This window comes from Dreissena polymorpha, chromosome 6, assembly GCF_020536995.1.
Source record: "Dreissena polymorpha isolate Duluth1 chromosome 6, UMN_Dpol_1.0, whole genome shotgun sequence".
Taxonomy (NCBI): domain Eukaryota; kingdom Metazoa; phylum Mollusca; class Bivalvia; order Myida; family Dreissenidae; genus Dreissena; species Dreissena polymorpha.
Window position 1 is genome coordinate 30,578,716 of NC_068360.1, and position 27,814 is coordinate 30,606,529.

The window sequence follows — 27,814 nt, forward strand, 5'->3', positions numbered from 1 at the left end:
GATATTTACGACGATTTGGGGTCATTTTTAAATTTATTCGTGTCGAACCTGTCGGGGAAAAAACTCCACATATGCCATGCAGTTTCTATTCTCCATAACAAAAACGGTAATTTACGAGCCCCTGAAATAGTCGGGGATCAAATGCTGTCGAAACCGCGCTCACGATTTTTACTTCAACCAGAGAAACGATATCGTAACGTCTATATCTGGCAATGGGCAATGGCAGATACGGATATATAAATTGCAATCTAAATAAGAATTCACCAAACTGGGAGGTAGTGACGAATTAATTGCCGTTTTATTCTTTAAACACTGTTATCAGCAATTTATTCAAATTTGCAAATTTAGATTCTTTTAATACTCTCTTAGGCAAATACGTGATGGCAGGATTACCATATTAATGATCATACCTTATTTCGCTAATCGCTGATAGACTATATTCGGGTTTACAAAGCTTTTCAAAGAGACGATAACGTATAATATAATATGTTTAGATTTCCACTAATTGTCAACATCAATAACTTGTTTTTATTTGTAAGTTTTTGTCCACGTGAACTAAGGTTACCTATTTAACCGGCGGCTCGGTAAATCTTTATCAAAACGTACACTAATCGTGAGACAGAAATGTTTTCGACGCAAGCTTCAAATATGATATTATGTTTGGCGCTGATTTTTCAGGTAATATTTTTTACTGTTTAAATTGGACAAACAGAGAATAAGTATTAAATTGTTTCATTGAATTTTATTATTGCTTTACAAACGACGGCTAATTTCGCATGTTGTTTGATACATGTATTTGATCATTTTATTGTTTTTTTTTTAATAATTGCAAAACGCTTTACGATGGCCGTCTTTTATTACATGGGATTGGCTATATCATATATGACGATCTTTTAATTGACCGTTTGAGGTGCTTTTTTACTTTTTTTTAATTATGAAATATTAGGATATTTGAAAACAGATACATGGTGTTTTTAATGTAGCGATCAAAATTTTGTTCGATCATTTTGAAAATTAAAAAAAATCACTGAGGAAACAAAAAACGCCATAGCAATTATTTACAGATAAACAATAAATATTCATTAAAAATAAAACAAATAGAATTCAATTTGTTTAAAAAAAAACAACATTGGGACTTGACCCTGTCACTAACATTATACCACTAACTATTCGTTTTCCAATGGTGCTCATGGAGAAAATATTGCTGTATTCAATACACTGCTTAAATATTACACATTGCATAATGTATTGTCTACCCGATACACGAAGTACTTCACCAAGAAATAACTAAATTTTGTCGAGAAAGTAAACAATACAATCCGCGCCGAATTTTTTGTATTAAAGTGCCTCGTTAATGTTCTAGTGTGGCGATTTTCGGATGCTCCATGTTTTTCATGAAAAGCCTCTTCACCTACACAAGCGTGACTCAAATTCGAGGTTGTCAGGGAAGTGTTTGACATTTATCCATTGCTTGTTGTTGTTCAGACGCTGCTGTATTGCGGGAAGTCATGGCAGATCATCACTTCCCGTCCCGTGGAGGAAGTACTCAACGGGTATGACGAATCCCAAGGCCGCATTTCAGACAAGACAAAGGTGGTTTTTTATATATTTTTTGTTGAAGTCCCATATTAATATACATCTTTCCGGACAAAATTTTCCAAAAACGCGGATACATCAGTAAATAATAACGACTGTTTTTTATAAATGATATAGTTCCTATCAACGCAACAGGAGAGTCATTAATGTGTGATGAGTATTATATTAACTTCAGGGTGCATGATCACGTGACTTTGTCGTGTTCCCAATTAAACGTTAATGGATGTAAACACACCGGTAAAACAATTTTCTTAAGAATTTCAACTAGTACACAAAAGGCATATTTTATGCTGCTTATGGCAATGTAAAAACGTCATAATTACTTCATTTAATAAGCATGTGTTCTTGTTCAAAATTCTAATTTTACTGCATTCATGTACATTTAAAAGGTTTTGCTTCACAAAACGTGAAATTTTGTCAACGATTTCAGACGTATTGAAGGATTTATCCTTATACCTTAAGATATCGGCACAAACTGCAAGAAAACTGTCTTTTATGCACGAAATATGTTAGCAAATGCATTTCACTAATTTGAGATATTTGCACACACAAAAAAGTTCTTAACGGTGTGTTTACATTCATTCCAGCCCGTGTGTAAGCCGCTGAAAACCCCGTTGATTCTGCACCCTGACCTTTCCACTGATATAACACTGTTCAAGTGCCTTTTGTAATCGGTGTCTTGCTTATGTAAAATTGTTTAGTTTTTTATTAAAGAGACAATCATGCATCTAGCTGATTTTCGTATTACTTTTTGGCAATAAAATCTTTTAATCAGCTTTAATGAGATTACTACAAACAATGATACGTAAAATTGTAAATTATAACTTATTATAATTCATTATCCATTAGTAAAACGGGATATATTATATGTAATGTAAAACATCATGGTTTCAAATGCCGAAAATATTTTACAGCTTAAATGTTATACTATAAATAATAAAATAATGGAGATGACGACTGCTTGTCGAGACGATGAATTGAAAAATTATTTAACATCGTTTAAAGAAACTGGGCTAATCGAATGTGCGTCAAGCGTCATCCTAAAATAGCCAGTGCAGTCCGTCAAGTGTCATCCTAGAATAGCCTGTGCAGTCCGCGAAGGCTTATCATGGACTACACTTTATGCTTTTATGGGTTTGTATGCTTGATGGATGTCTCTTCTCAAAGATGATAAAGTTTAGGCGGAAATTGTCGTCTCTGATAAGCCTTGTGCGTACTGCACGGTCTGATCTGGGACGACACTTTAAACAGATGCATTAAGCACCGTTTTCCCAAAACGAGACTCAATAGTGCTTCTTGTGCGCAGAAATTGACCGCGCTGAGGGATAGCAAGATACGTGCCTGCTTCATCAACGACTACGACCCGTTCTGGGAACTGGAGCCACAGGAGAGAGAAGAGTTCCTCAGAATGGCAAGTGTAAGTAGCCACATGTCCCTATGTCGTATTGTAGATAACTTTTTATCCCACTTTTACAGCGAATTCGGTTGATTAAAGCCCCGTTGATTAAATATCATCTATAATCAACGGCAGGAAATATTTCGACGAAATGACGTCATAAATCCAGCGAAATTATCCAGTCAAACTAATTTTGTTAAAACAAAAAGGTTTACAAAATAAAAAGTAGGATAAATAGAATAATAGATTAGTGTTGATTATAGATCAGGTTTATCATGCTCGGCACGAAAACGAAAAAGCACTCGCCAAGGCTCGTGCTTTTTGTTTTCTAAGCCTCGCATGATAAACCTGATCTATAATCAACACTTACCTATTATTCTCTATGAAGCCATAAGTCCCTATGTCATAAACGTATATACCGTAATCACTCTATGTTTTCGGACACCCTCCTTTTTAGCCAAAATAATATTTTTTTAAGACTCTATATTTTCGGACATACATAATTAATACATAATTAATGACTCCAATTTTTCGGACAGTATATTTTACAGCGCCATTTTACTATATTTCTGCCCTGCTTTCGCGTATCTGGGTCACTTCGATCACGGAGTTTTACAACCGGATTAAGGTCATAAAATCTGGCACAGAATGCCCTGAGCGCAATCGACCATACCAATTGCGTTATTGGGCAGATTATCAATTATACCGGTAATAAACAATTGTTTCAACCAACAGCATTTTAAATGATATCGTATTCAGGAAGCAGTTTGTTTTTATAACGTTTTATATACCATATCGGGTAAGAGATTGCAAATAAGTGAAGTTGTATTATATTTAAAGCAGTGAAAGGAGAGTACAACGCAATACAATGAATGCACATTTATTAATTGGTGTTATTTCAATATGATAACTGACTAACAAACATAACATATTGTCTCTAAATTTTCGGACACTTGTATTTTTTGAATATTTTTCGTATCTAAATATTCGGACACGAACAAAAAATATTTTCAAGTGTCCGAAAACTTAGAGTAATTACGGTACCTACGATTATACCTATGTATTCAAGTTCGAATGCATCGAAAGCCCAATGCATATTGAAAGCTTCCGTTTTCTTGGTATAACAAATTTATAAAAAAAATTCTGTCTTTGGTGGGAGGGGGGATCGAAAGAACGCTCCCATGCTGGGGATCGAACTCATGACCCCGCGGTCGCTAAACGGACACCATTTCCAATACGCCTCGATCAAACATATACGATAACTATATAGATAACTTAGTTGCAACTTCTTCATCTGTCATAACTGTAGAATACTTGGTTACCTTTCCTTTCTTTGTCTACATTGTATGATGCAACGCGGATAGGGGAGTAAATGATTATACTGCTTATAACTGGAAGTACTGCTGATGTCCATTATTGTCCCATGCTTATGGAAGTATTGTGTTGATCGCATTAGATAGTATAACTATTTCAGAAATGTTCGCCAATTCAAATCGAAAAGCTCAAAGAGAAGGCAGGCGAACAAATAACTGATTACTGCAAGAGGCGCCTCAACATCATCTGGTTGAACCAGTTACGCGATTCCCCGCCGCCGACCCTTGGCTCGCCCCGAATTTCAGAGCCAAGCCCACTGTGCGAGTATACTGAGGACGACGACTCTTCCACCAATCAACGAAATCCTGTGCCTCCCGGGGCGTTGAACAACGGCTTCCTTGAACCACCTACACGACTTCCGCCAGGGCCAGTGGGTGGGCCGAGCCACCACACCATCGATACGGACAACGGCCCACCGCCGCTTGGGAACACAGATGATGGTTTGATTCCCCCACCGCTGTCGAACAATTTACCCCAGGCACAACTCGTTGCAGCGCCACGTCTCCTTGACATTTCTCAGGATCATGACCCTCCATCCATTAACACCGGCAAGGACGAATTACTACCACCCCCAAAAGAAGTTTACACAGACCGTGATGCTCCGCCAGAACGAAACGCGCCGGTTCCAATAGTCTCTCAGGCACCTAAAACAGGCGATGCACCCTTGCTTCTAGGAAACCCTGAAGGGCAGCTGCAGGGGACGCCGCGTCCGATGCAGATCCGAATGCAGGAAACAGTTGAGGGTGTAGAAGGTCGCTATTTAGTGCCGCAAATCGGAAACACGGCAACTCCACCACCGCCACTGGAACTTCTGCGTCTGTTACTGATGAGCGGCGTGCAGAGAAACGCCGCCGCTCCACGAGTTGAACCTGGTTACCCGGTTCCGGAAGACCCTGACATGCGCACGCCGCCCGCTCCAGCGGCGCTCAACAGGTCTTAAAAATGCGGCGTTTCCACTGGCCGTCTTGTAATGTTATATAATCTCGGATGCAATGAGTATAGTATCCTTTTTGTTCTATGCTGTGAGAATACACTTATGTTTTATATTGCGAACAGTCAGTTTGCATGATTAAGAACAATGAGCTTTTTTATTAAAAATAAGCACCATTATTCAGTATCTTACGCAAACTTCAAGTTCAATGCTACCATGGCATTCCTGTTTGACCAATACCGTTTGCTTATTGAAATTGTATATAAACTCATTGTTTTGTATTTATTTTTTGTTGCTTATTTTTCAAAGTAAAAGGCCTTTGTTGATTCGTTATGTGCCTATTTATTTACATCAAATGTATGACGTCATAAGTGGAATGTGTTTTTAACAATAAAACGCAGTGTCTTTTATTGTGTCTTACTGCTGTGTCTTTTATTGTGTCTTACTGTGTCCGCGTGTGTTGATGTAAGAATTATTGTTAATTGTGTTGTGTTGTTGATGTTGCTTTTTATGTTATTTTTGTTACAAATGTTCAATTTAATTTATTTAATCATCCGTAATAAAGCAGAAGAGTTTTGTGTTATAGATAAGTCGTTTTGTACAAAGTATGCTACGGTTATCCTGATGATTGAACCACGAATATTCAACTACTACCGTAGTCACCTGTAGTGGTTGATTCATCAGTCACGTTCCCCAAAATTTAAAGCTCTGGATAGATTATTATTTACGTAATGAAACGAGTCAGAAACACGTATAAATAAACAATCTCACAATATGTACACACACATATGGGCATTTCAAAATAATTTATTAAAAATTATAAATAACTTATAATTTGATTGAGTTCTTTAAGTAAGTTTGTTTGGGCCGTTTTAAACCATGTTTAATTTCAGTAAAATCACTGCAGATAGTGAATCAACCCACAATTATCATGCGGTGTTCAGTCCTGGGTGCACATATTAACCCATTTTGCCAAGCGTCTAGAAAAAAGACATTGGCAAACATTGTAGACCCATGATGCGGCGACTCATCAGTGTATGCGCTGTTTGCTTAAAGGGATTTCTGTAAGAAATATTCTAAATATAGAAATGTATGTACTAGACATCTCTAATTTTGGAAATAAATTGATCCAATTTAGCAGGATGGGAGAGTCCACAAGGCATAAATGGGTTAATGCAAGTAACTGACAACTGACCTACTGAAATCAGACGCAGATCAGAAACCAGATATACGACTTGAAATTCTTGACATTACATAAATGTTAAAACGAATCTTCATTCCTATGAAGAAGTGCCAAATGTATATCAATTACACAGATGTAAACGGATATCATATTGCACAACAATAATAAATTAACCTCAGGTAAATTACCTTTTGTAACCGGTGTTGAGGCCATAACGAATTGATTAAATGTTCGTCGGATTTGCCGCACCTTAAAATATTAAAACGAAATAAAAATACTTTTATTTTTATATTGCGTCCACAGCAATAATTTTGCTGCTCACATATTTATTAAGTGATTAAGTTTAGTTCAGCCTACGCATTTTACGACATAGACTGTTATAACGCTTTGCGTTATGAGATTGATTTTTGCTAAAAAAATGGCAGCGTTCGTCTGTCTTGTCGTGTCGGCCAAAGACACAAATGGAAATGTTAACTTGCACCCGGGGCATTTTTTCCAACATGTCTGCCCAAAATTTCAAAAAAAAAGAAAAAAGAATTAAGCCAAACTGTATAAATAAACTTTATTGGTTTATTGAGTTAATCATACAGTAGTTTAATTCTCTAGCAGTTTTATAATATAAATTATACACAGCAGTTGAGCATGCACTTATTAACAATTGGTTAACTGTTATTTATAATCATAATAATCCTGATTCAATTTTCCCAATTTCATGGTTTATCGCACTCTATCTCCAATCAAAAAGGCAAAGGCTGTAATGTATAACGCGAAGAAAAAAAATCACTGTTTATTCTTGTTATTTATTGTATTATTTATTGTTTCATGTTGTAACTACAGTGTACCGTGTTAAATTTAAGTAATCACTACCTGGTGTGAGTAAGCAGAACAGCTATTGGAGATTTCTTTATTTATTTTTACAAAGATTTGATAAGGGCTAAACTCACTTATTACTACTAAATGATCTTGTACTGGTATTTTGAAGATATCGTTAATTTATTTGGCAAAACACATCAATTTACATAGACAATATATGTATTTTTTATTTTCCGCCCGTGATTAAACCAAAAATATAATACAAATAAATTTATTTTTATTTCTCTAGCTCGCTCCATTTTTTAGGGGGGTGGGGGGTCGGAATAAAATCCGTAGAACAAATGTTCAATTCGTTGTGGCCAAAGCGCTTGCAAAAAAGGATTTTGGCGTGTGTCATCTATAATGTATATAGAAACGTGTTGACAACATTTTATTAAGTAGGGGTTGACCGAGTACATTATGATTAATTCCTGTGACTATATTATAATTTGGTTATTGTTAATATAACTTCAACAAATAAAAACTCGTTTGAAATGAAAAGGTGGAATGGAAAACACGATTTCAAACTCGGATTAGCACACATTTTTATTGCATATACTCTGGACTTTAACATGCATTTTGTACTATGATGATCAGCTCTAATGCCACGTGGGTTTAATCAGCAGCATCCAGATATTGTCTCATAGGTAAGGCATTTCAAAATAATTTTAAAATTAATTAAATGTAACGATTTCAATTTGAATATTACTATAAATTAGTTAGCACTAACGGTAGAATTAACATTAATCTGCCATTCATTTTCAATTCTGTTTGATGATTTTCTATTATACACGTGACATGACACGTGACATGACAAAGACATTCAGATCAATCAAGCATTTTCAAAAAGGAAGTCTTTATTTACGCTTTTGAGAAAAGTAATCGGGAATTATTTCTCCGGTAATTTTAAATATTTTATCTCATAAAGAAAATATTTATATAAATAGATGCCTAATAAAATATACCTTTCAAACATTTGCGCAAGTAAAATAGTTCTCGATATCCTTGTCAATCCGTTACAATTATAATTGTTTCATGCTCGATACGTTTTTTTTACTCTGCAATGTTCACGGTGAAAGTTGTTACGAGATTGAACGATTTTTTTTCAAAACAGATAAAACGTTGATAAATGAAAAACTATAATAAAAGTTCAGAAGAAGTGGTATCAGATACGCCGTTTAAATGCCGAGCCTCAAAACATCACAAGTGTTTAATATCATAAGGGCATTACATAATTAAAAACCAGAGCTGTCACCATTGGATGACTTATGCCCCCATAAACGCTTGATAGAAGTTATGAGCTTTTTTCGAAACCGAAACGCAGATTTCGAAACCTAAACACGGACCCTAAGTTCAAGGCCAATGTCACAGGGGTCAAAATTTGTGTGCGTATGGAAAGACCTTGTCCATATACACATGCATACCAAATATGAAGGTTATATCTCAAGGGACATAGAAGTTATGAGCATTTTTCGAAACCTTAACGCGGACCCTAAGATCAACGTCAAGGTCACAGGGGTCAAAATTTGTGTGCGTATGGAAAGGCCTTGTCCATAAACACATGCATACCAAATATGAAGGTTACATCTCAAGGGACATAGAAGTTATGAGCATTTTTCGAAACCTAAACGCAAAGTGTGACGGAAAGACGGACAGACGGACGGACAGTCCGATCACTATATGCCCTCCTACCGGGGGCATAACAAATACAAGAACACAAAACACATCCGACAATTTAATCGACATTTAGCTTGTTTTAAAATCTTTGGTCAAACTATTTTGTGATCCAAAAATAACACCAAACAAGTTGATGATCTTTGAAATGACGTCCGACAAATTGATATTCTGATAATGACGACAATCAATTAAATATCCTACTATGATGCTATGTTCGGAAATTGTTCGTGGTCGATCGGGCACCCGAAAATAAGCCCAATTATTACGCATAAGCGAAATTTTCCTGGATTAAGGAAATTTCATTCAGATTGGTGATCGGTCTTGTCAGCCCAGGCCACTTCTGGTGAAGCACTAGGTTGCGTTCCCTCATAAATATCCGGAAACCCGCCTCGTATAGCTGTCTAAGGGCAGACAACTGCATGTTTCCGGGTATTTGATCATTTCCGAACATCTCCGACAAGTGCGGATGCTTGGACAGGAAGTGCGTTTCCATGGCAATCTGTTTGACGTTTCGAAGCGACCCCGCCGGGACCATCTGAAGAAATGAAGCCCATTCATCGCCCTCTATATCGACCTTTAGGATGTCTATGGTTTTCTGAAAGGGTACAGTGAAAAGCGGTATTAATACATCATATAATTCTTTGACTCTAATTATACATAACACACTTATAAACTAAATTGTTTACTTATATGTCTAAACATAAGTCTTCAAGCTGTTGTTGTTATTTTGGTGTTGATTATTATTATGACGATTGTGATGGTGATGGCGACGACGATATTTATGATATAAATTATAATCATAATATTAGTAAGACATACATAACTAAATAAAATGAGATATAACATCATCAGTATTTCGCATGGTTTTTACAATCGAAATTCCACACAAAGCCATGAGATGGGATAATTTGTGTTTAATATTTTATTTAATGGGGTTTCTTTTCAATTACATAATGACACAAATACATATATGCATAATTATTGGATATGTTCAATAGTTTTAAGAAGATATTGTTTGGTGAGAAAATTTGACATTTGAAGGGGAAAATGACGCCGAATTTGAAAAGCGGAATCAGCCTTAAAATGACAGATGACGGTCTCTGTTTGGGGTTATTGCTAAATCTTCTATAAAGGTATTATAAAACATGTCCACATTATAAATCCCTTATAGTAGACAATTTTAAAATAATTTTACGTACGTTTAATGTGTCTAGCTAGTACTTGATAAAAATGTAACCATGATCACTCAAGTAACTATTTAAGAGAAACCATTTACCGAACCAAATGAAAAGGTCATCATCATACGTTCCTAAAATATGAGTTCTTCTACTATCAAAATGTTGAGTGGATTGTTCCTACACTTTTAAGCTATTTTTTAAGCACGTGCCAAAAACAAGCAAAGCAGGCTCTATCCAGATTCCACATCACTTTAGATTACGTACCATGTTTATTCTGCTTAATGCATATACCTGAAAATTGGATCTGAATACATTAAACGAATAAGTTAACTAAAGTATTTTACCATATTATAAATAAAATGATTTCGTCTTACGTTCGAGTGTCCAAGCATTTGTTTAATGGCGTCCAGTGTTTTTAGACTCCATCCTTTCGAACTCACTTTATTTTCTCCCGCTAGGCCCAACTTATAGAACCAGACGTGTTCCGAAACACGACCAGAGCTATTCGTCATGCTGGAAAGAAGCAAACATTTCTGCGTGGAATTAGGTCGATTTGTGTCAGTTATGTTTTGAATGTTAAAATATTGAAAATGTGTGCCATTTATATAATTTAAATCGGTCCTAATTGTTTCCTAATTACTATTATAAGACAAATACTAGTAGTTGTCGATACATACATTTGTTTACCAGATTATCAACTCTTTAGTCCCAATACATGCTGTCTAGAACGGCGCATTGTTACTAGTCAAATCACAAGAAAGCGCGAACATTGCTTATTTTTAACTTGATCTGACAACATAGTTTGCAGTGTTTTGTTTGTTTTATATTACAATCAAAACATAAAGATCTATTCCACAATTTTGTAATAGCTATATGAAAATGTATGATCTAGGTTTCCATTAATAATGTAGACAATAACGTTGAGATTATACCACGCATTTATATTAATGTAAATTTTAATTAGTGGAAATATTATGTTCCGTTACTTGAGGAATATGGTTTTTAGCCTAAAGTAAACCGATCCATGCCGGAAGTTACATCAACAGTTGACTAAAAGTCGGGTAAACCGTCAGTCTAATATTTTAATATTAACTTCAAAATTGCAAGCAATCGATGTCATTGTAATCGAATGTATATTAATAAGGCTCGACTGGTTACTGTCGACTCGCGTACTACTTAAATGTATCCCGCGTACTCTTAAGTATACTAAAATGTGCACCGGGTACGGAAAATATACTTAAACGTACCCGGCCATTTTAGACTGTACTCGAGTTTAATTTCCGCCCAAAATATTATGTCGTAAAACGCGTTACTGAATACGAAACACAATTCTTGAAAAAAAAACTGCCTCGATATTCTTTATTGAGTATGAGTTTCGCTAATACAGAGGCTATTTTACATAATATTTTCATACATATGAACATAAATAATTTGTAAAAAAATAGCCCACAACGACAAATTTAGCGTTAGAATTCCTGGGTACGTTTAAGTATATTTTCCGCACCCAGGGTACATTTAAGTATTCTTAAGAGGGTACTTTTAAGTAGTAACCGAGCCGACCATGACTAATCGAGCATTAACAAGCCATGGGCCACCAATAAGCACTAACTTTTTCCTTTATCTGAATGTCAGAAATAAACATCCGTAAGTCGGATTGTTAAAAAAAACTATAAGAAACTTCTTTCTGAGCACACTACAAAGGTGAATGAAAGGTAGCAGATGTGAAAGAGATTGATTTAGATCTACGATAGTTCACATACCTAGGATCAAAGCAATACACGTCACAACCGAACAAGTCCACGGCAGCATTGTCAAACAGAAAGTTATTATTAATCCTGAAAGGAAAGCATAACAAAATTAATATTTGTACATTGTTTATAAAACCAAATTATGTATACCATGCAAACGAGTGCATAATGCATACCAAGCATAATTATGTACACCCAGTCGAGTGTGTTTATAATGCCAACTTCTATAAATTGCACCAAGGGGTATAAAGTGTGCAAAAAGTCAATGTACTAAAAGCCAACTTATATACACTTTGGGAAGGTGTATATAGTGTTCACCAAGCCAACTTCTATACATAACCCGAAGAGGTATATAGTGTGCAATAAGTCAATGTGCTCAAAGCAAACTTATGTACACCCTTGGAAGATGCATATAATGTGCACCAAGCCAAATTATTTACACTTAATCGAATAATTCTATTATATATTACAAGTCAATTTAAATATACACACCTTCAAACAAGTATTTGATGTGCAACTAACCAGAAAATGTAAACTAACCCGTAGGAATAAAGTACATCAAGCCAAATACATGTAGTGTGAACCCTCCCAAACGGTTATTAATGTGCCACTAGCCTTAATGAGAAAACACCTAGATAATATTTGATGTTCCTAAGCACAATTACGTACATCTGTAAGATCAGTACAATCACAATGTAAAAACATGTCCACCCACCCAAGTAAGTATACATATAAATTATAAATATATACACTCAATTTTGTGGGTGGCAATATTTTCGCATTTTGCACTTACATAATAAACGTACTTAAACATAATCGCCAATGTTTCTGCCAACCGTATACATGTTAAGTTATATATTTTGTACACCTCAAACAGGAATGTAATGTCGACGTGCACCTACCCGAACGAGTATATGATGCAAGGAGCCCGCGGTCTGTATGGCTCGTCTACACATATCTCCTTACCCCCGTCATTTAGAGTCCCCACCCTAATCACGTCCTTGCACAGCGCCTGAAGGCGGTTGATGTACCTGCATCATATTTCGCATGAGTTCCTTCGTTAAAAGGTGTTCAAGAAATAGGATATCACAAGATGATAGGGCTTCTACCATTGGGAAAAGTAACAGATATCTATTTACATATTTCCACTACGAATTTTGCAATATGTAGATTGTCGCTAAAGATGTGTTTGTTTCACATGTCAACAAAGGGTTAATCTAGCATTCTTATTAAATTGTTATAAGAATAATTCTTTAGTAGTTTACGTAACTACTATTCATTTATATACTTCCACAAAAAACTTTGCTAGCATTTTATATAGATATATAAGGAATACTTCTACGATTCGGAAAAGTTAATTCTATATATTCTCGTACTTCCATTAGGATCTAAACCATTATTAGAATATAATAAAACACACATTTAATACGAATACATTTGAAATAGGTCACACGACAAAAAGAAACACGAAAGTAAACACATCGTAATCCGATATTCAAATCACCAAAACAAAAACAAGATACGGAAAATAAATCTGCTTACTTTAAAGGGTCCTTTTCGCAGATTTTGGCATGTATTGAAGATTGTCATTAAATGCTTTATATTGATACATTTAAACATTTGAATCTAAAAATCTCTAGTAAACAAAACAAGAATACAATTGAAAAAAATTGTGACTCTCAACTGGGCTCGAACCACTGACTCCTAGTGTCCTAGAGTAAAAAGGCCGCCGCATACACCACTCGGCCATCCGTGCTCATGCTGTGAGGAGATGTATTTTTTACTTTATATAAGCAAGGATCGAGTTTGTAACTAAACTCAAACCGCAGATTTTTTATTATTGATTGTGTCGTTGTCACGAGTTAATAATCTCGTTCACACGCATCATTATATTAATTTCTATAATTTATCTAGATATAATTTAAAACGATTACAAAGTGGTTCCTACATGTTGGTTAACTCTTGGTTACCACAGCTAAATAAGTCATTACCACGAGTCGGTTATATCACGGAAAAGTTATTTTAAACTTATCAAAATAACCAAGTGTTATCATAAAGTCACCATTGTTAGTTGAGGACATCCTTGTCTTGATTCATAAGACACTTTTACGGATAGACTTTTGTACTCACGATTCCAATCCTTTATGTCAAGCGCTTAGCAGGATGGCAATAGGCGCCTTCGATTAAGCAAGTAGCAAACTATTATGTATCCGACCCGAAGCGTTTTAGTCGATTTTACTCTTGCAAATGACAAAGGTATCAAAACTGAAGTACCGGTACCCCAAGTTTCTGTTAGGTCTTCTACCTTCATTTTGTGTATGTTAACGACATTTCTGACATATTGATACGTTGTATACGCTTATTTGCCGAAGGCAGTTATATTTCGGTTACATCAAATAACCACTTGGTTATTTGAATTACCCTTAATAACGACTAAATGCATACAAACATCTATGCCAAACAATGGGTTGTTATTTCTAACATAGTTCAAAACCGAAGTTGTCTGTTTTACTATCGGTAATACGAAAACGACATTTACTAAATGCTGGAAAACCTGTATCTTTATAAGCACTTAGGTCTTTTACTTAGCCATCGATAAATATATAATGATTTGGAGTAATATTTAAATCGTTAAAACCGAGTTGAAAAAAATTGGTTGTATATATGAGTCGTATTCTGAAAAAACTGGGCATAATGCATGTGTGTAAAGTGTCGTCCCAGATTAGCCTGTGCAGTCCGCACAGGCTAATCTGGGACGACAATTTCCGCTTTTATGACATTTTTCGTTTAAATGAAGTCTCTTCTTAGCAATCTAAAAATCCTTTTAAGGCGGAAAGTGTCGTCGCTCATTAGCCTGTGCTCACTGCACAGGCTAATCTTGGACGACACTTAACGCACATGCATTATGCCCAGTTTTCTCAGAACACGACTCGGTCGGTCCGTCGGTCGGTTGGTTGGTTGGTTGGTCCGTCGGTCCGTCCACCAGATGGTTTCCGGATGATAACTCAAGAACGCTTACGCCTAGGATCATGAAACTTCATAAGTACATTGATCATGACTCGCAAATGACCCCTATTGATTTTCAGGTCACTAGGTCAAAGGTCAAGGTCACGATGACCCGAAATAGTAAAATTGTTTCCGGATGATAACTCAAGAACGCTTATGCCTAGGATCATAAAACTTCATAGGTACATTGAACATGACTCGCAGATGACCCCTATTGATTTTCTGGTTACTAGGTCAAAGGTCAAGGTCACAGTGACTCGAAACAGAAAAATGGTTTCCGGATGATAACTCAAGAACGCTTACGCCTAGGATCATGAAACTTCATAGTTACATTGATCATGACTCGCAGATAACCCCTATTGATTTTCAGGTCACTAGGTCAAAGGTCAAGGTCACGGTGACTCGACACAGTAAAATGGTTTCCGGATGATAACTCGGATGAAACGGTGTATGAAACGATAAATACGTTTCGTACATTTTGTATTATAATAAGTCCAGCAAAAACGTTATACCAAAACAATACGTTTTTCTGTATTTCGATTTTGTTTTGGTTATTTGAAAATCGGAAAAAGAACTGATATGAGTGTATTTTCGATTTTCGTTTTGTCAAACACGAAAAAACACACACGAAAATGCTATATAAACACGAATTATGTATCTATGCTCTTACTTCCAGAATACGTTTAGCCAGTCCGCTCTAGTCATGTTGGCCAACACGTCATCGCTGGGGATCGTAAAATCCGCCGCTTCAAGCCGCTGTCTGTGTTGCCCCTTTAAAATCATATGAAATGTGTCGCGTTTTGCGAAACCTGTACTCAATGCATGCGCGCAAAGCGTTGTCTAAGATACCTATGCAATCCGTAAAGGGACGACACTTTCCTTTTTTATCGTTTTTTTTTGTTCAAGAGAAGCCTCTTCTAATCGAAATTCTAGTTAAGGTGGAAAGTGTCGTCCCTGATTTTCTCTTGAGGACTGCACAGGCTAATCTGGGACGACACTTTACGCACATACATTAAAGAGACCTTTTCACAGAAAGTGGCATGTAATGAAGTTTGTCATTAAATGATTTATATTGATTGGATATAAAAAGCTCCAGTAAAAAATTAATAACATTAAAGAAAGAAAAAAGTAACCCTAAACTGGGCTCAAACCACTGACCCCTGAAGTAAAACGAAATGAAACCGATATCGCGACCTCTACTGAACGAAATGTCGCCCACACACAGTCTTAGCCAACGGTGATACTCATAGTATACAATTCAGCAAAAAAATAATCAACGAACAATCGAAAAAAGTGGAACGTAAGACACAATGGGGAAAAGAGATAAATCCATTAACCCATGTATGCCTAGTGGACTCTCCCATCCTTCTAAATTGGATCAATTTATTTTCAAAATTTCTAGTATATTTATTTCTATATTTAGAATATTTCTTACAGAAATTCAATAAAGCAAACAGCGCAGATTCTGATGAGACGCATTATGCGGCGTCTCATCTGGGTCTACGCTATTTGCCAAGGCCTTTTTTCTAGACGCTAGGCATAAATGGGTTAAAATTGAAACTGTAGATTATATCGATGAAACTATTTGAGCTTTAAAAGGAGTAATCACACTAAATTAAATAAACAACATGCTTACCTCAATGACAACTTAAATCCAATACTTGTAACAATAGAACAATTGTAACGATAGACACTTCCTTTCATACATTGATCTGAACCTAGTTTAACCCATTTATGCCTAGCGTCTGGACAAAAGGCCTTGGCAAACAGCGTAGACCCAAATGAGACACCGCATAATGCGGCGTCTCATCATGACCTGCGCTGTTTGCTTATATGACTTTCTGTAAGAAATATTCTAAATATAGAAATAAATATACTAGACATCCCTAACTTTGGAAATAAATTTATCCAATTTAGAAGGATGGGAGAGTCCACTAGGCATAAATGGGTTAAACCTTTTAGAAACGTTTGTATCGAATGCTCAACATGCTCACCAAAACACTATTGATTAAATCTGATGACTGGTCAAAGCGATGCATTTTATTCCGATCGAAGTTTCAAATTATGAATGGCAGACACCACTGGGGGCTGACGAGGTCAAAGCGTAGTCCGTTTCGCTACGACGTCGGGTATATGTTTTACTACGACAACATTGTTTAAAAACATATGACATCGAGAACGGATTAGTCGAAAATTGTGTTTTAAACATGTAAAATCATGCTTTTCTAATAACAAAACTCTGAATTTAAGCATAATGACATTTCATAGGTTTGTTACATCAAATTATAATCCAAGATGTGTCTGGTTTATGCGGTTAAACATGAAATATACCGCTGATTTTCAAAGCGAAGTCAAGTTTCACTTTTAAAAATGCAATTAAGGTTTACAACTGTGTTTAATTAACACAATTTTACAATTTCCATATTGATCTATGTATCGTTAAGCCACTGGTGTGTTTAGAAATGTGTAGGGTGACTCAGTTATCAGAAATAAAGGCTAAATATTATTATTAGGCATGATCATGTCTCTGACAGTATACGTATAAGCCTTGCTACGACAACGCTTTAGCGTGTATGCGTTTCTCACAGAAGACGTATTGGTTATCTCTCGAAGGCAAAATAATGGAAAAAAAAAGTTAATACAGAGTCATGGAGTGGCTGAATGTTTCCTTTGAGGAAGAGGTAGTAACAACGGCACAACATGATTCGAAGCGCACAGTCGACATTGTATTGCACATTATTATGATATAATTAAATTCACGACTAGGCCAAATGAAACGATTACACTCGAAAATCCATATAATATAAGATGACAGTTGAAAGTCGATAACCTAATGTCGTCGGTCTCAATAAAAATTACGCATCTTTACCTCGTGACAATCCCTTATACGTTCATTTTGATACAGACCGACGATAGGTTTTCAGCATACGGTACTCTTTATCAAATAACATTCGATTCTCGTTATCCCCAACTCGCTTATCTCAAAACTCTGCTTATGTCAAAGTAAATCCCATGTCCCAACTTCGATCATTATTTATCTCATACGGAATTTGATTTTTACATTGTATATATCAAAGCGATTTTCTTGAAAATCGGTTATCGTCAACTAATTTTGAGATGAATTTCATGTTCGTATACATGATTTTACCTGTAAAATCCACACCTGTAACAGCCGTAAGGTGTGGAAAGTAGGACCCCAATTCCACAAATCCGCAATTGCATAACCAATATATTGTTGTAAAGGTGTGGCAGTGGGTTCTGTCACAGGTTATTGTTTACTGCGTACATGACAGCCGGTAAATTTACCTCGTGTTACAATGCGGTTAAGGCCCAGTCTCACTATGATGCCGGCGGAGCCCCAGTGCGTGATCAGGCATCTACCGGGTTGAACCGGGGCCCTACCGGGATGAACCGGTGCTCCACCGGGATGAACCGTGGACGACCGGGGACAACCGGGGCTCCACCAGGGCTCCACCGGGAAAGTATTAAAATGTTTAATACCTCCGGGATGAACCGGGAGTCACCGGGTAGGACCGGCAACGACCGGCTTGGCACCGGGAACAACCGGGACTGTACCGGGAACAACCGGTATGAAACATTTGAATATTTTCCCGGTGGAGTCCCGGTTGTCCCCGGTTAAACCGGGGCGTTGCCGCAGCTCTGCCGGGGTCTGATGCCGGTATAGTCCCGGTGAGTGTCGGCGTAGTGACGGTATACCAGGACTCTGCCGGGACTCTACCGACTTTCACCGGGTTCAACCTTTTCGTTTGGATGTTCATGCGCACAGTGAAGCACGGCATCTTTTGCACTGGGAAATGGCAGTCTGCAGTAACTGCAAACTGCATGTGATTTGTCCTGAAATGGATACAGAAACTTCGTTGAGCATCCTATACATTATATTTGTACTTCGTTGCGCAACCAATACCTACTCTGTGCGAAACCTATACATAAAGTGACTTGTAATTTCCTTCGAAAAAAAGCATTTGAATAATTAAAAAATATGTTCGCAACCTGTTTTGCACTTTAAAATGTGTAATGTACACTGAATCAAAGAAACATGTAGTTTTATTTTATTTAAGTAACCGTAATTAGCTATTTTAACAGAATAACCACCTTATGCATTGCTTCAAATCAAAATATTTCGATTTTAGCTTAAAATAAACTTAAAGGTTGCAATTACGCGTATTTGTTATTAGTTTGTTATTGAAAATAAGTACATACTATTACTGTATGTTCCGTTCTCTAATCCATAAACACCAGAAAAGATGAAACTCGCCTAATTAAGAAGTATATTTACACAATGTTTTCGTAGTAAAACCTATACCCGACGTCGTAGCGAAACGGACTACGATTTGACCTCGTCAGCCCCCAGTGGACACACAATCCAAAATATGTTTTGGATTCGCTCGCTAATTTTTTATTTATTTTTTTAAATAACATTGCACTATAAAAAACCAAGAAGTATAGCGGAAATTGGTGTTTTTCGTCACAGATATTAAATCACAAGAGACACGTCGTAAATTTTATATCAGTAAGAAAAACTTATTTGATAATACATTTAAGTGAAGTTACCAATCTAATCATATGTATTATAAAAGATAACATACGCCAGAGAGATTTGCCGGACGTCTACCATCGTCTTCATCATTATTGCCTTAAAAATTCTCTTGGAAAAAGGGCGGGGAGGCATAAATAGCTTTAAAATGTAATTTAAATAAATTAAAATATGTATTTTATTTGTTTTTATTCAACCATACTTAGGATGTTTGAACTTCCACACGATATCCCTAGGAAATTTGCATGTTATTCAAATATGTTCATAAATATATTTTATGTAAATAATAACACACTATACTTACGTTGTTTGAACCTTCACACGATATTTCTGTGTAATATCCATACAAAGACAATACGGTCAAAACACACATAGCACTTACGGCGGTGAATAAAATACGTTTCTTCGAAAATTCAGCCATTTTAACCAACACGATAATTTGTTTAAATTATTGCATATGTGTTCATGACAATTAATTAAGGTACCAGTTTTGTACGCTTAGCCTTTGTGTTGTCCAAATGCTGTACTATTATTTTTTTAAGGTGACGATGACACTACAGAAGCCTGCGGCACGAGGAAGTAAAATTAAAAAATTAATGGCAGTTTTAGATTTGGTAAATAGACACCCCTCAAGCGTTTTCTGTTCGAGAACTTATATTAACCCATTTATGCCTAGTGGACTCTCCCATCCTTCTAAATTGGGAGGCGCAAACAGCGCAGACCCTGATGAGACGCCGCATGACGCTAGGAATAAATGTGTTAAAGTATTAGTCAACATCATCTATATAAAATCAAGTATACTCAGTGTGGACATTACAATTTTACATGCGTTTACAATTATATATTTAACATTTATTTTCTTCAAATAATTCGTATCCAGAATGAAAATGTAATGTTTTGTTCATTTATTTATTTTCAAGATTATCATACAGCATGTATAATCGTGTAACTATGTACTGATTTCCTAATTTGTTATACAAAAAAGAAACAATTACAAATCGGTACCTTTTTCCTTTTTACGGTCTGCATTAACGAAAACGAAAAAGGAAAATAAACATATATAAGTTCGTGTTCCAATTCTCAAATTGCTTAAACACAAACAAAATACAGAACACCAAGCTGTTTTCTTTATAGCGTTTTTCAACACATAATAGATCGTTTTCCGAATTTTAAATAACCGAAACAAGAACAAAATACGGATAACCAAACTCGTTTATTATTTGTTTATTTATATATTTTTAACACACCAATAAACTTATTTAACGTTTAGTTGTTAATATGACGGAACTGGTTTATGTATAGTATATTTCATTGAACACATTATTAAACACACCACAGGGCCGTACGCAGGATATTTTGACTGGCAAGTGGGGAGGGTGCGGGAGGGGTCTCCCCTTCCGATTTTTTTAATGTGGCACGTTTTAAGGTCAATTTTTATGCTTGAAAAAAACTTATTTTGTGACATAAATTAATGGAATTATAAAACATGTAAATCATCAACTTTCTGAAGTCTAAAGCTTTAAAGATTGGTGTGAAATTCACACCAATGTTTAAAGCTTTAGATTTAAGAAATGCATGATTTTTGATGAAAAAGGAAAGCAAACTTTGAAAATCAAACAATTTTATTAAGAAATGTATAACCAAGTATGTCTGGCATATTACCACAATAGTATTTTCGCTTTGAATTCAAACCTCCTCTAAAGTTTAAAAATAAATTCCTAATAACATGTTTGTCATCTACTACACATTTTTACTTTCACCATCATCAACACAGATAAACCATCACAATCTCTACAACTCCAACATTTGATAAGAATTTTCTCTATAATAACCGTTTTGCGGAGTTCTTTTACGCAACGCTTTCAGATATTGAGCAGAATTTTGGTATGTGAGTCTACCTACATAACCAACAGATGAAGTGTGAAATTCGTTCCGGTCCAATAATGTTTGGCGTAGTTATGGGCTTTGGACTTTAAACAAATCTCTATAATAACGCTCGATTGGTCCCGGGATACATTAAAGTATGCTTAAGAGTACTAGGAGTACATTTCAAGAGTACCCGAGCCGACAATGACCAATCGAACTGTAATAACCGTTGTCATGAGGTTTTATCGCAACTTTTTAAAATATAGAGCTGATGTTGATGCTCCCGGTAGGATGGCATATAGCATTCGGACCGTCCGTCCGTCCGTCCGTCCGGCATTTCATTTTCCGGCCTTTTTTTCAAATAGCCTTAAGATATTTACCCGATATTGGGTGTGTGAGTCTACCTACATGACTTACGGATGAAGTATCAGTTTCGTTCCGGTTCATTCATTTTTGACGAAGTAATGGGTCTTTGACTTGGACAAAGACGATTATCCACATCACCTCTCTTATTGCTTCCAATATTGTTTGTTTTTCACCAATTATTAACGTCAGCAATTTCAAGACCTACGGACTTTTGTATCAGTTGTTTCCATTCGCTGCTTTTCTTTCCTTGGCCAATCAAAAGACCTGTTAAATCAATCATCGATAGATGAAGCATTCAGGATCACAAGGGGTAATTGACTGATAGGTGATGTGTGTACAAGGCGATAAGGAAACATTGCCTAGGGGCTTATCTCCACTGGCGAGTAAATTAGCGCTTTTCCCTTTGTTTAACCAAAGACCTATAGATAGGTCTTTGGTTTAACAGGGACAATAAAACACGTCTGCTCTTTTCTATTGAGTGAAACTGTACTTTAGGCCCTTTCATGAGATTAAATGTTGCAGTAGGCCCATTTAAAAAAAAAATAACTCGACAGCCAGCTGGGGGGGGGGGGGGCGGGCCCCTGGGCCCACCACCTTGGTACGAGCCTGCACCAAGAAACGTACTTTGCTATTCGAATAACGTCAAAAATTAATATGACGAAACTCAAGATAAAAATAATAATAAAAGAAGTGTGAGTTCCCTTTCCCCTTCCCCTTCACCTTTTAAGTTTGATAAAACGGTATACAACAGTGGTCTTGAGTGATAACTTTTGTGTTGCTTTCGCGCGCATTTCTCTCCCTTAGGTACGAATATAATTATATCCGCATCGCATCCAATCTCCACGCAGTGTTGTCGTTCCATGCACTCACATACAATCTTTCAATCTCCACGCTACGGAATCGGGATAGTGCCATCTATAATCTCGCCCTTCTTTCATCAAGGGCGACACTAGACACACGAAGCGATACATGATATACTGCGCGACAGTCCCGGCGACGCACGATATTTTGCGCGACAGTCGCGGCGACGTTCGACATACACGATATATCGCCCTTGTGTGGGTAGCCCAAAAGGCGATATATCGTGTTAAATATATCGTTTGTCGCCGCGACTGTCGCGCAAAATGTCGTGCGTTGCCGCGACTGTCGCGAAAAATATCGTGCGTCGCCGCGACTGTAGCGCAAAATATCGTGGATCGCTTCGTGTGTCTAGTGTCGCCCTTGATGAAAGTAGGGCGAGATTATAAATGGCATTATCCGGATTCCGTACCACACAGAGTTGTCGTTCCTTGATCTCACAAACAATCTCTGCAATCAAAAGAAAATCCTACCAGATTTGCAGGGGGGAGGTCATGCGGATACCGGAGCTTACCGGGTTAAGTGAGGTTAGTTGGAACTTACTTCCAAGATGGCGTCATTTTCGCGTGTTTTCGTGAAAGAGTAGCGGATATTTTCACCAGGTAAGCCACTTCTTATTTATACTTCTTTTTAATGGTTACACCATTTCGGCTCTACAATGTTTGCGCGTCCCTCGTTTTTTGTTTGTTTCAAGATCGTAGTCGTCTGAACAAAAAAGTTAATGAAGAAAAATCGTCCACAAATATGTTGTCTACTAACGTAACATTCGCGAAATCGGATTAAAATACACAGTTTTGTAGCTCGTTTACCAACAAATATAACTTAAATCACGATTATTTTATTTTCCGTACGCCGTTTCATCTCTATTTAATTTATTGCCCCAAAAACTTGGTTTACGCCCCCTTTTTTGAACTGACTTCCTTTTATGCATATTTTGGGACCTGACTTCCAAATGACACTTGATTTGATCGAGCTGTGCTGATTTCAGTCAAGTCAAATCTCTGCGCGGAGGTTGCATCTAATCGTTTAAGTTAAGTTATAACCCCTTTGTATGACATTGGAACAGCAATTGCCGAAGTTTCTTTGCAGAGTTTAATCGATTTCACATTAAAATGCTCGTGTATTTTGAGTGCATTAAGCATAAAGATAATGCTGATTACTGTCGGAGTCATTAGAACTGGACAACTTACTCTTGCAAATGACTTATTTTGTTGTCCGAAAGAGATGTTAGTTCATAACTTTTGGTTACGGCTTATTAAGTCAGGCGTGATAGCAAATTGACGCACTATGGAGTCAACGACATAATATAATGTCGACAGCCCCTTTGACCTATTGAATAGGAGATTGGCTTACGGAGCGGGATATCGATGGTTCGAACCTCACTCGATGTTCTGACGCGGCCTGTTGCCTACTCAACAGCTGGTAACATCGAGGGGTCCGCTTGCCTCCCTGTCAATCGACCAGCATTAACCCATTTATGCCTAGTTGACTTTCCCATCCTTCTAAATTCGATCAATTTATTTCCAAAATTAGGGATGCCTAGTATTTTTATTTGTATATTTAGAATATTTCTTACAGAAATTCCTTTAAGCAAACAGCGCAGACCCTGATGAGACGCCGCATCATGCGGCGTCTCATATGGGTCTACGCTGTTTGCCAAGGCCTTTTTTCTAGACACTAGGCATAATTGGGTTAACGATAGGAATCGTGGGTAAAGATATTCGTAAGTAAAAATAGCTCATTAGTGATAACTGGCCGACCCTCAACTGACAGAGGTGACACAATGATAAACACACACTTTACTTTTATTAAGTCGTGAATATAAATAAAGCACTCGTGCGGTTTAGTATGTCAAGAGGACGAGAAAACGGACTCTCGTAACTAATAATTTTTTTAAAGTGATACCTAGATGTAGAATTTATACAACAATGCGTGGGAAAGAGATAACTCATGCGTGGGAAAGAGATAACTCATGCGTGGGAAAGAGATAACTCATGCGTTGGAAAGAGATAACTCATGCGTGGGAAAGAGATAACTCATGCGCGGCAACAACGCAATCAATCAATAAAAACACCAAGTTTTTATTACAATATTGTGCAAAAACACACATGTCGCATTGGTTAAGACATCCATGTAAGAATGACGTACTCTGATAATTATGTGTTCAAAACACTTATAAGATTATAGATGATAATGCATTAATGATAATAATAATGCATGAACGGACGAATTTATCTTTTTAAGCTTGAATGAACCATTTGAAATGTGCTTCTGAGGTCGAGTCCAGGTGAAGGCAATATTTTCTAGGAATGCATTTTTCTAAAATTTTATAAATGAGCCGTGCTCTGTGAAAAGAGCATTTTATGTATGAGCGCAAAGTGTCTTCCCAGAGAAGCCTGTGATGTCTACACAGGCTAATCAGGGACGACACTTTCCGTCTTAACTGGATTTTTGCTTAGTAGAGACTTCCTTTAAACAAAAAATATCATACAGCGGAAAGTGTCGTATCTGATTAGCCTGTGCGGAATGTACAGGGACGACACTTTACGCACATGCACTAAAACCTCTTTTCGTAGAGCACGGCCAAAATAATTTTAGATTTTACTAGGCATAAACAAAATTATAATTACATTTATTGACATAGTTAACAACTCAGTATGCAGTGATGTTCTAGAGTTTGACCTTATGGGTTACTTAAACCCGATAAGTACGAAACATTTAAAAGACTACTTGTGTTATTTTTTGTTCGAGTTTAGTTATTGAATAAGTCAATAATGCAAATTTGTAGTAGTAGTTGTAGTAGTAGTAGAAGTAGTAATAGGAGGAGTAGTAGTAGTAGTAATAGTAGTAGTAGTAGTAGTAGTAGTAGTAGTAATAGTAGTAGTAGTAGTTGTAGTAGTAGTAGTAGTAGTAGTAGTAGTAGTAGTAGTAGTAGTAGTAGTAGTAGTAGTAGTAGTAGTAGTAGTAGTAGTAGTAGTAGCAGCAGCAGCAGCAGCAGCAGCAGCAGCAGCAGCAGCAGCAACAGTAGAAGTCGTAGTAGTAGTAGTAGTAGCAGTTGTAGAAGTGGTAGTAGTAGTAGTAGTAGTAAGAGCAGCAGTAGTAGTAGTAGTAGTAGTAGTAGTAGTAGTAGTAGTAGTAGTAGTAGTAGTAGTAGTAGTAGTAGTAGTAGTAGTAATAGTAGTAGTAGTAGTAGTTGCAGTAGCAGTAGCAGTAGCAGTAGCAGTGGCAGTGGCAGCAGCAGTAGCAGCAGCGGCAGCAGCAGCAGCAGTAGATGTAGTAGACGTAGAAATAGTAGTAGTAGAAGAAGTGGTAGTATACAGGAGATATGGAATATAAGAATAACTGTTTGTTGTATTTTACTGACCATGTTATCTCCCTTACACTAATTGATCTCGTTAAGTACACATAACATGGCATATTAAGTCCACCAAACACGTTTTCTAATTTCAATAATAATGTATTATTCAATATTCGGTATTAATACTCAAGCGCTATTGTACACAAAATCACTTTCAAACTAAACTCTTGATCTTCGCAGTATGTGACATTTGAATTATTAAATGATTTCAAACTTTGATCCTTTCTAATCCATTCATGCCTTTATTGCGTGCTTCTATGGTATCATTTAAAGCAATATTCTTGTTAAATAACAGGTTTTTCAGCCTAGACCGTTCCATTACGAAACTATACATAAAAAATCCACTTACATAATGAATCTTAGATACACACAATCATAAATATCAACTATAATCTTATAGCAATGTTACTTCCGTGTTTGAATCCCGCTATTTTTTGTATTTTTGTTGTTTTTTTAATTGCGCAGACGAAACAAAATGTTGTCACAAAATGTACTCAAAAGGTGAGGGGAATTGTTTTTTTAATTTATTTGTATGCGCCGAAAAATCACTAAAATTAGCAGCAATTGACAATTGTTATAAACTGTTGCTTTGTTATGTTCAGGATCAAGACCTTATTGCTCGTGAATCAATGTACCATATTGCTCGTGAATCAATGTACCATATTGCACGTGAATCAATGTACCATATTGCACGTGAATCAATGTACCATATTGCACGTGAATCAATGTACCATATTGCTCGTGAATCAATGTACCATATTGCTCGTGAATCAATGTACCATATTGCTCGTGAATCAATGTACCATATTGCACGTGAATCAATGTACCATATTGCTCGTGAATCAATGTACCATATTGCACGTGAATCAATGTACCATATTGCACGTGAATCAATGTACCATATTGCACGTGAATCAATGTACCATATTGCTCGTGAATCAATGTACCATATTGCTCGTGAATCAATGTACCATATTGCACGTGAATCAATGTACCATATTGCACGTGAATCAATGTACCATATTGCTCGTGAATCAATGTACCATATTGCACGCAAAAGAAAGTATGCATGCTCTAGGACACGCAATAAAGGCATGAATGGTTTAGAAGCAAGAATTAATCAATATGTTCATACCAAACCTTTACAATTAATAACGTATTATGTTGAAGAGCATATTGTACTTGGCTCCCATTCGTTAAGAAAAGATACCATAGCTCTACATTCTTCAATACCACCCTTCTTATATAACGAAAACAATAAAAACCTATAAAATCTAAGATAACTTGAAACAATTTTTAGATGAAAATCCGACTGTGGGAGCCTGAATCTTTAAACACATCATGCGAACAAGTCTATGGGCTGATGTAGAGGGAGAACATAACGTTATTACTCTAAGTTTTCGGACACACTCAGTTTTCGGACACTTAAGTTTTCGGACATACGGGTTTTCGTCCATAATTAATGACTCCAATTGTTCGGACAAAATATTTACCAGAGCTATTTTACTAGATTTCTGCGCTGTTTTCGCTTATCTGGGACTTTTCGATCATGGAGTTTTACATCCGGATTAAGATAATAAAACCTGTCATAGAATGCCCCGCGGACAACGGACCATTACAACTACGGTATTGGGTAGATTAGCGTGTCTACCGGAAATAAACAATTGTTTCACCCAACAGCATTTGAAATTATATCGTATTCAGGAAGCAGTATGGTTGCTTATAATAACGTTTTAATATACAATTTCAGGTAAGATATTGCAAAGAAGTGAAGTTGTATTTTATTTAAAGCAGAGACAGGAGAGTACAACACAATACAATTATTGCACATGTATTAATTGGTTTTATTTCAATATAATAATTGACAAAC

At 36.5% G+C, this 27,814-nt stretch overlaps 2 protein-coding genes across 3 annotated transcripts; one reads left to right on the top strand and one right to left on the bottom strand.

Annotated features, from left to right (window-relative positions):
* The first annotated feature begins 510 nt into the window (after positions 1-510).
* Positions 511-5,707, top strand: LOC127835153 (basic salivary proline-rich protein 1-like). Its single transcript, XM_052361462.1, has 4 exons — positions 511-678; positions 1,486-1,593; positions 2,903-3,013; positions 4,467-5,707. Exons 1-4 carry the CDS (start codon positions 625-627, stop codon positions 5,304-5,306), a joined length of 1,113 nt encoding a protein of 370 aa, XP_052217422.1. The 5' UTR covers positions 511-624; the 3' UTR covers positions 5,307-5,707.
* Positions 5,708-7,236: 1,529 nt separating this feature from the next.
* On the bottom strand, positions 7,237-20,020 carry LOC127835154 (probable methyltransferase-like protein 24). Of its 2 annotated transcripts, none has more exons than XM_052361464.1 (6): positions 19,801-20,020; positions 15,612-15,712; positions 12,838-12,966; positions 11,948-12,022; positions 10,562-10,700; positions 7,237-9,604 (listed from the first exon to the last, which is right to left on the bottom strand). In XM_052361464.1, exons 1-6 carry the CDS (start codon positions 19,915-19,917, stop codon positions 9,272-9,274), a joined length of 894 nt encoding a protein of 297 aa, XP_052217424.1. In that variant the 5' UTR covers positions 19,918-20,020; the 3' UTR covers positions 7,237-9,271. The 2 variants fall into 2 exon arrangements, with proteins under 2 accessions (XP_052217424.1, XP_052217425.1); XM_052361465.1 differs by lacking the exon at positions 19,801-20,020 and adding an exon at positions 16,578-16,654.
* Positions 20,021-27,814: the final 7,794 nt, after the last annotated feature.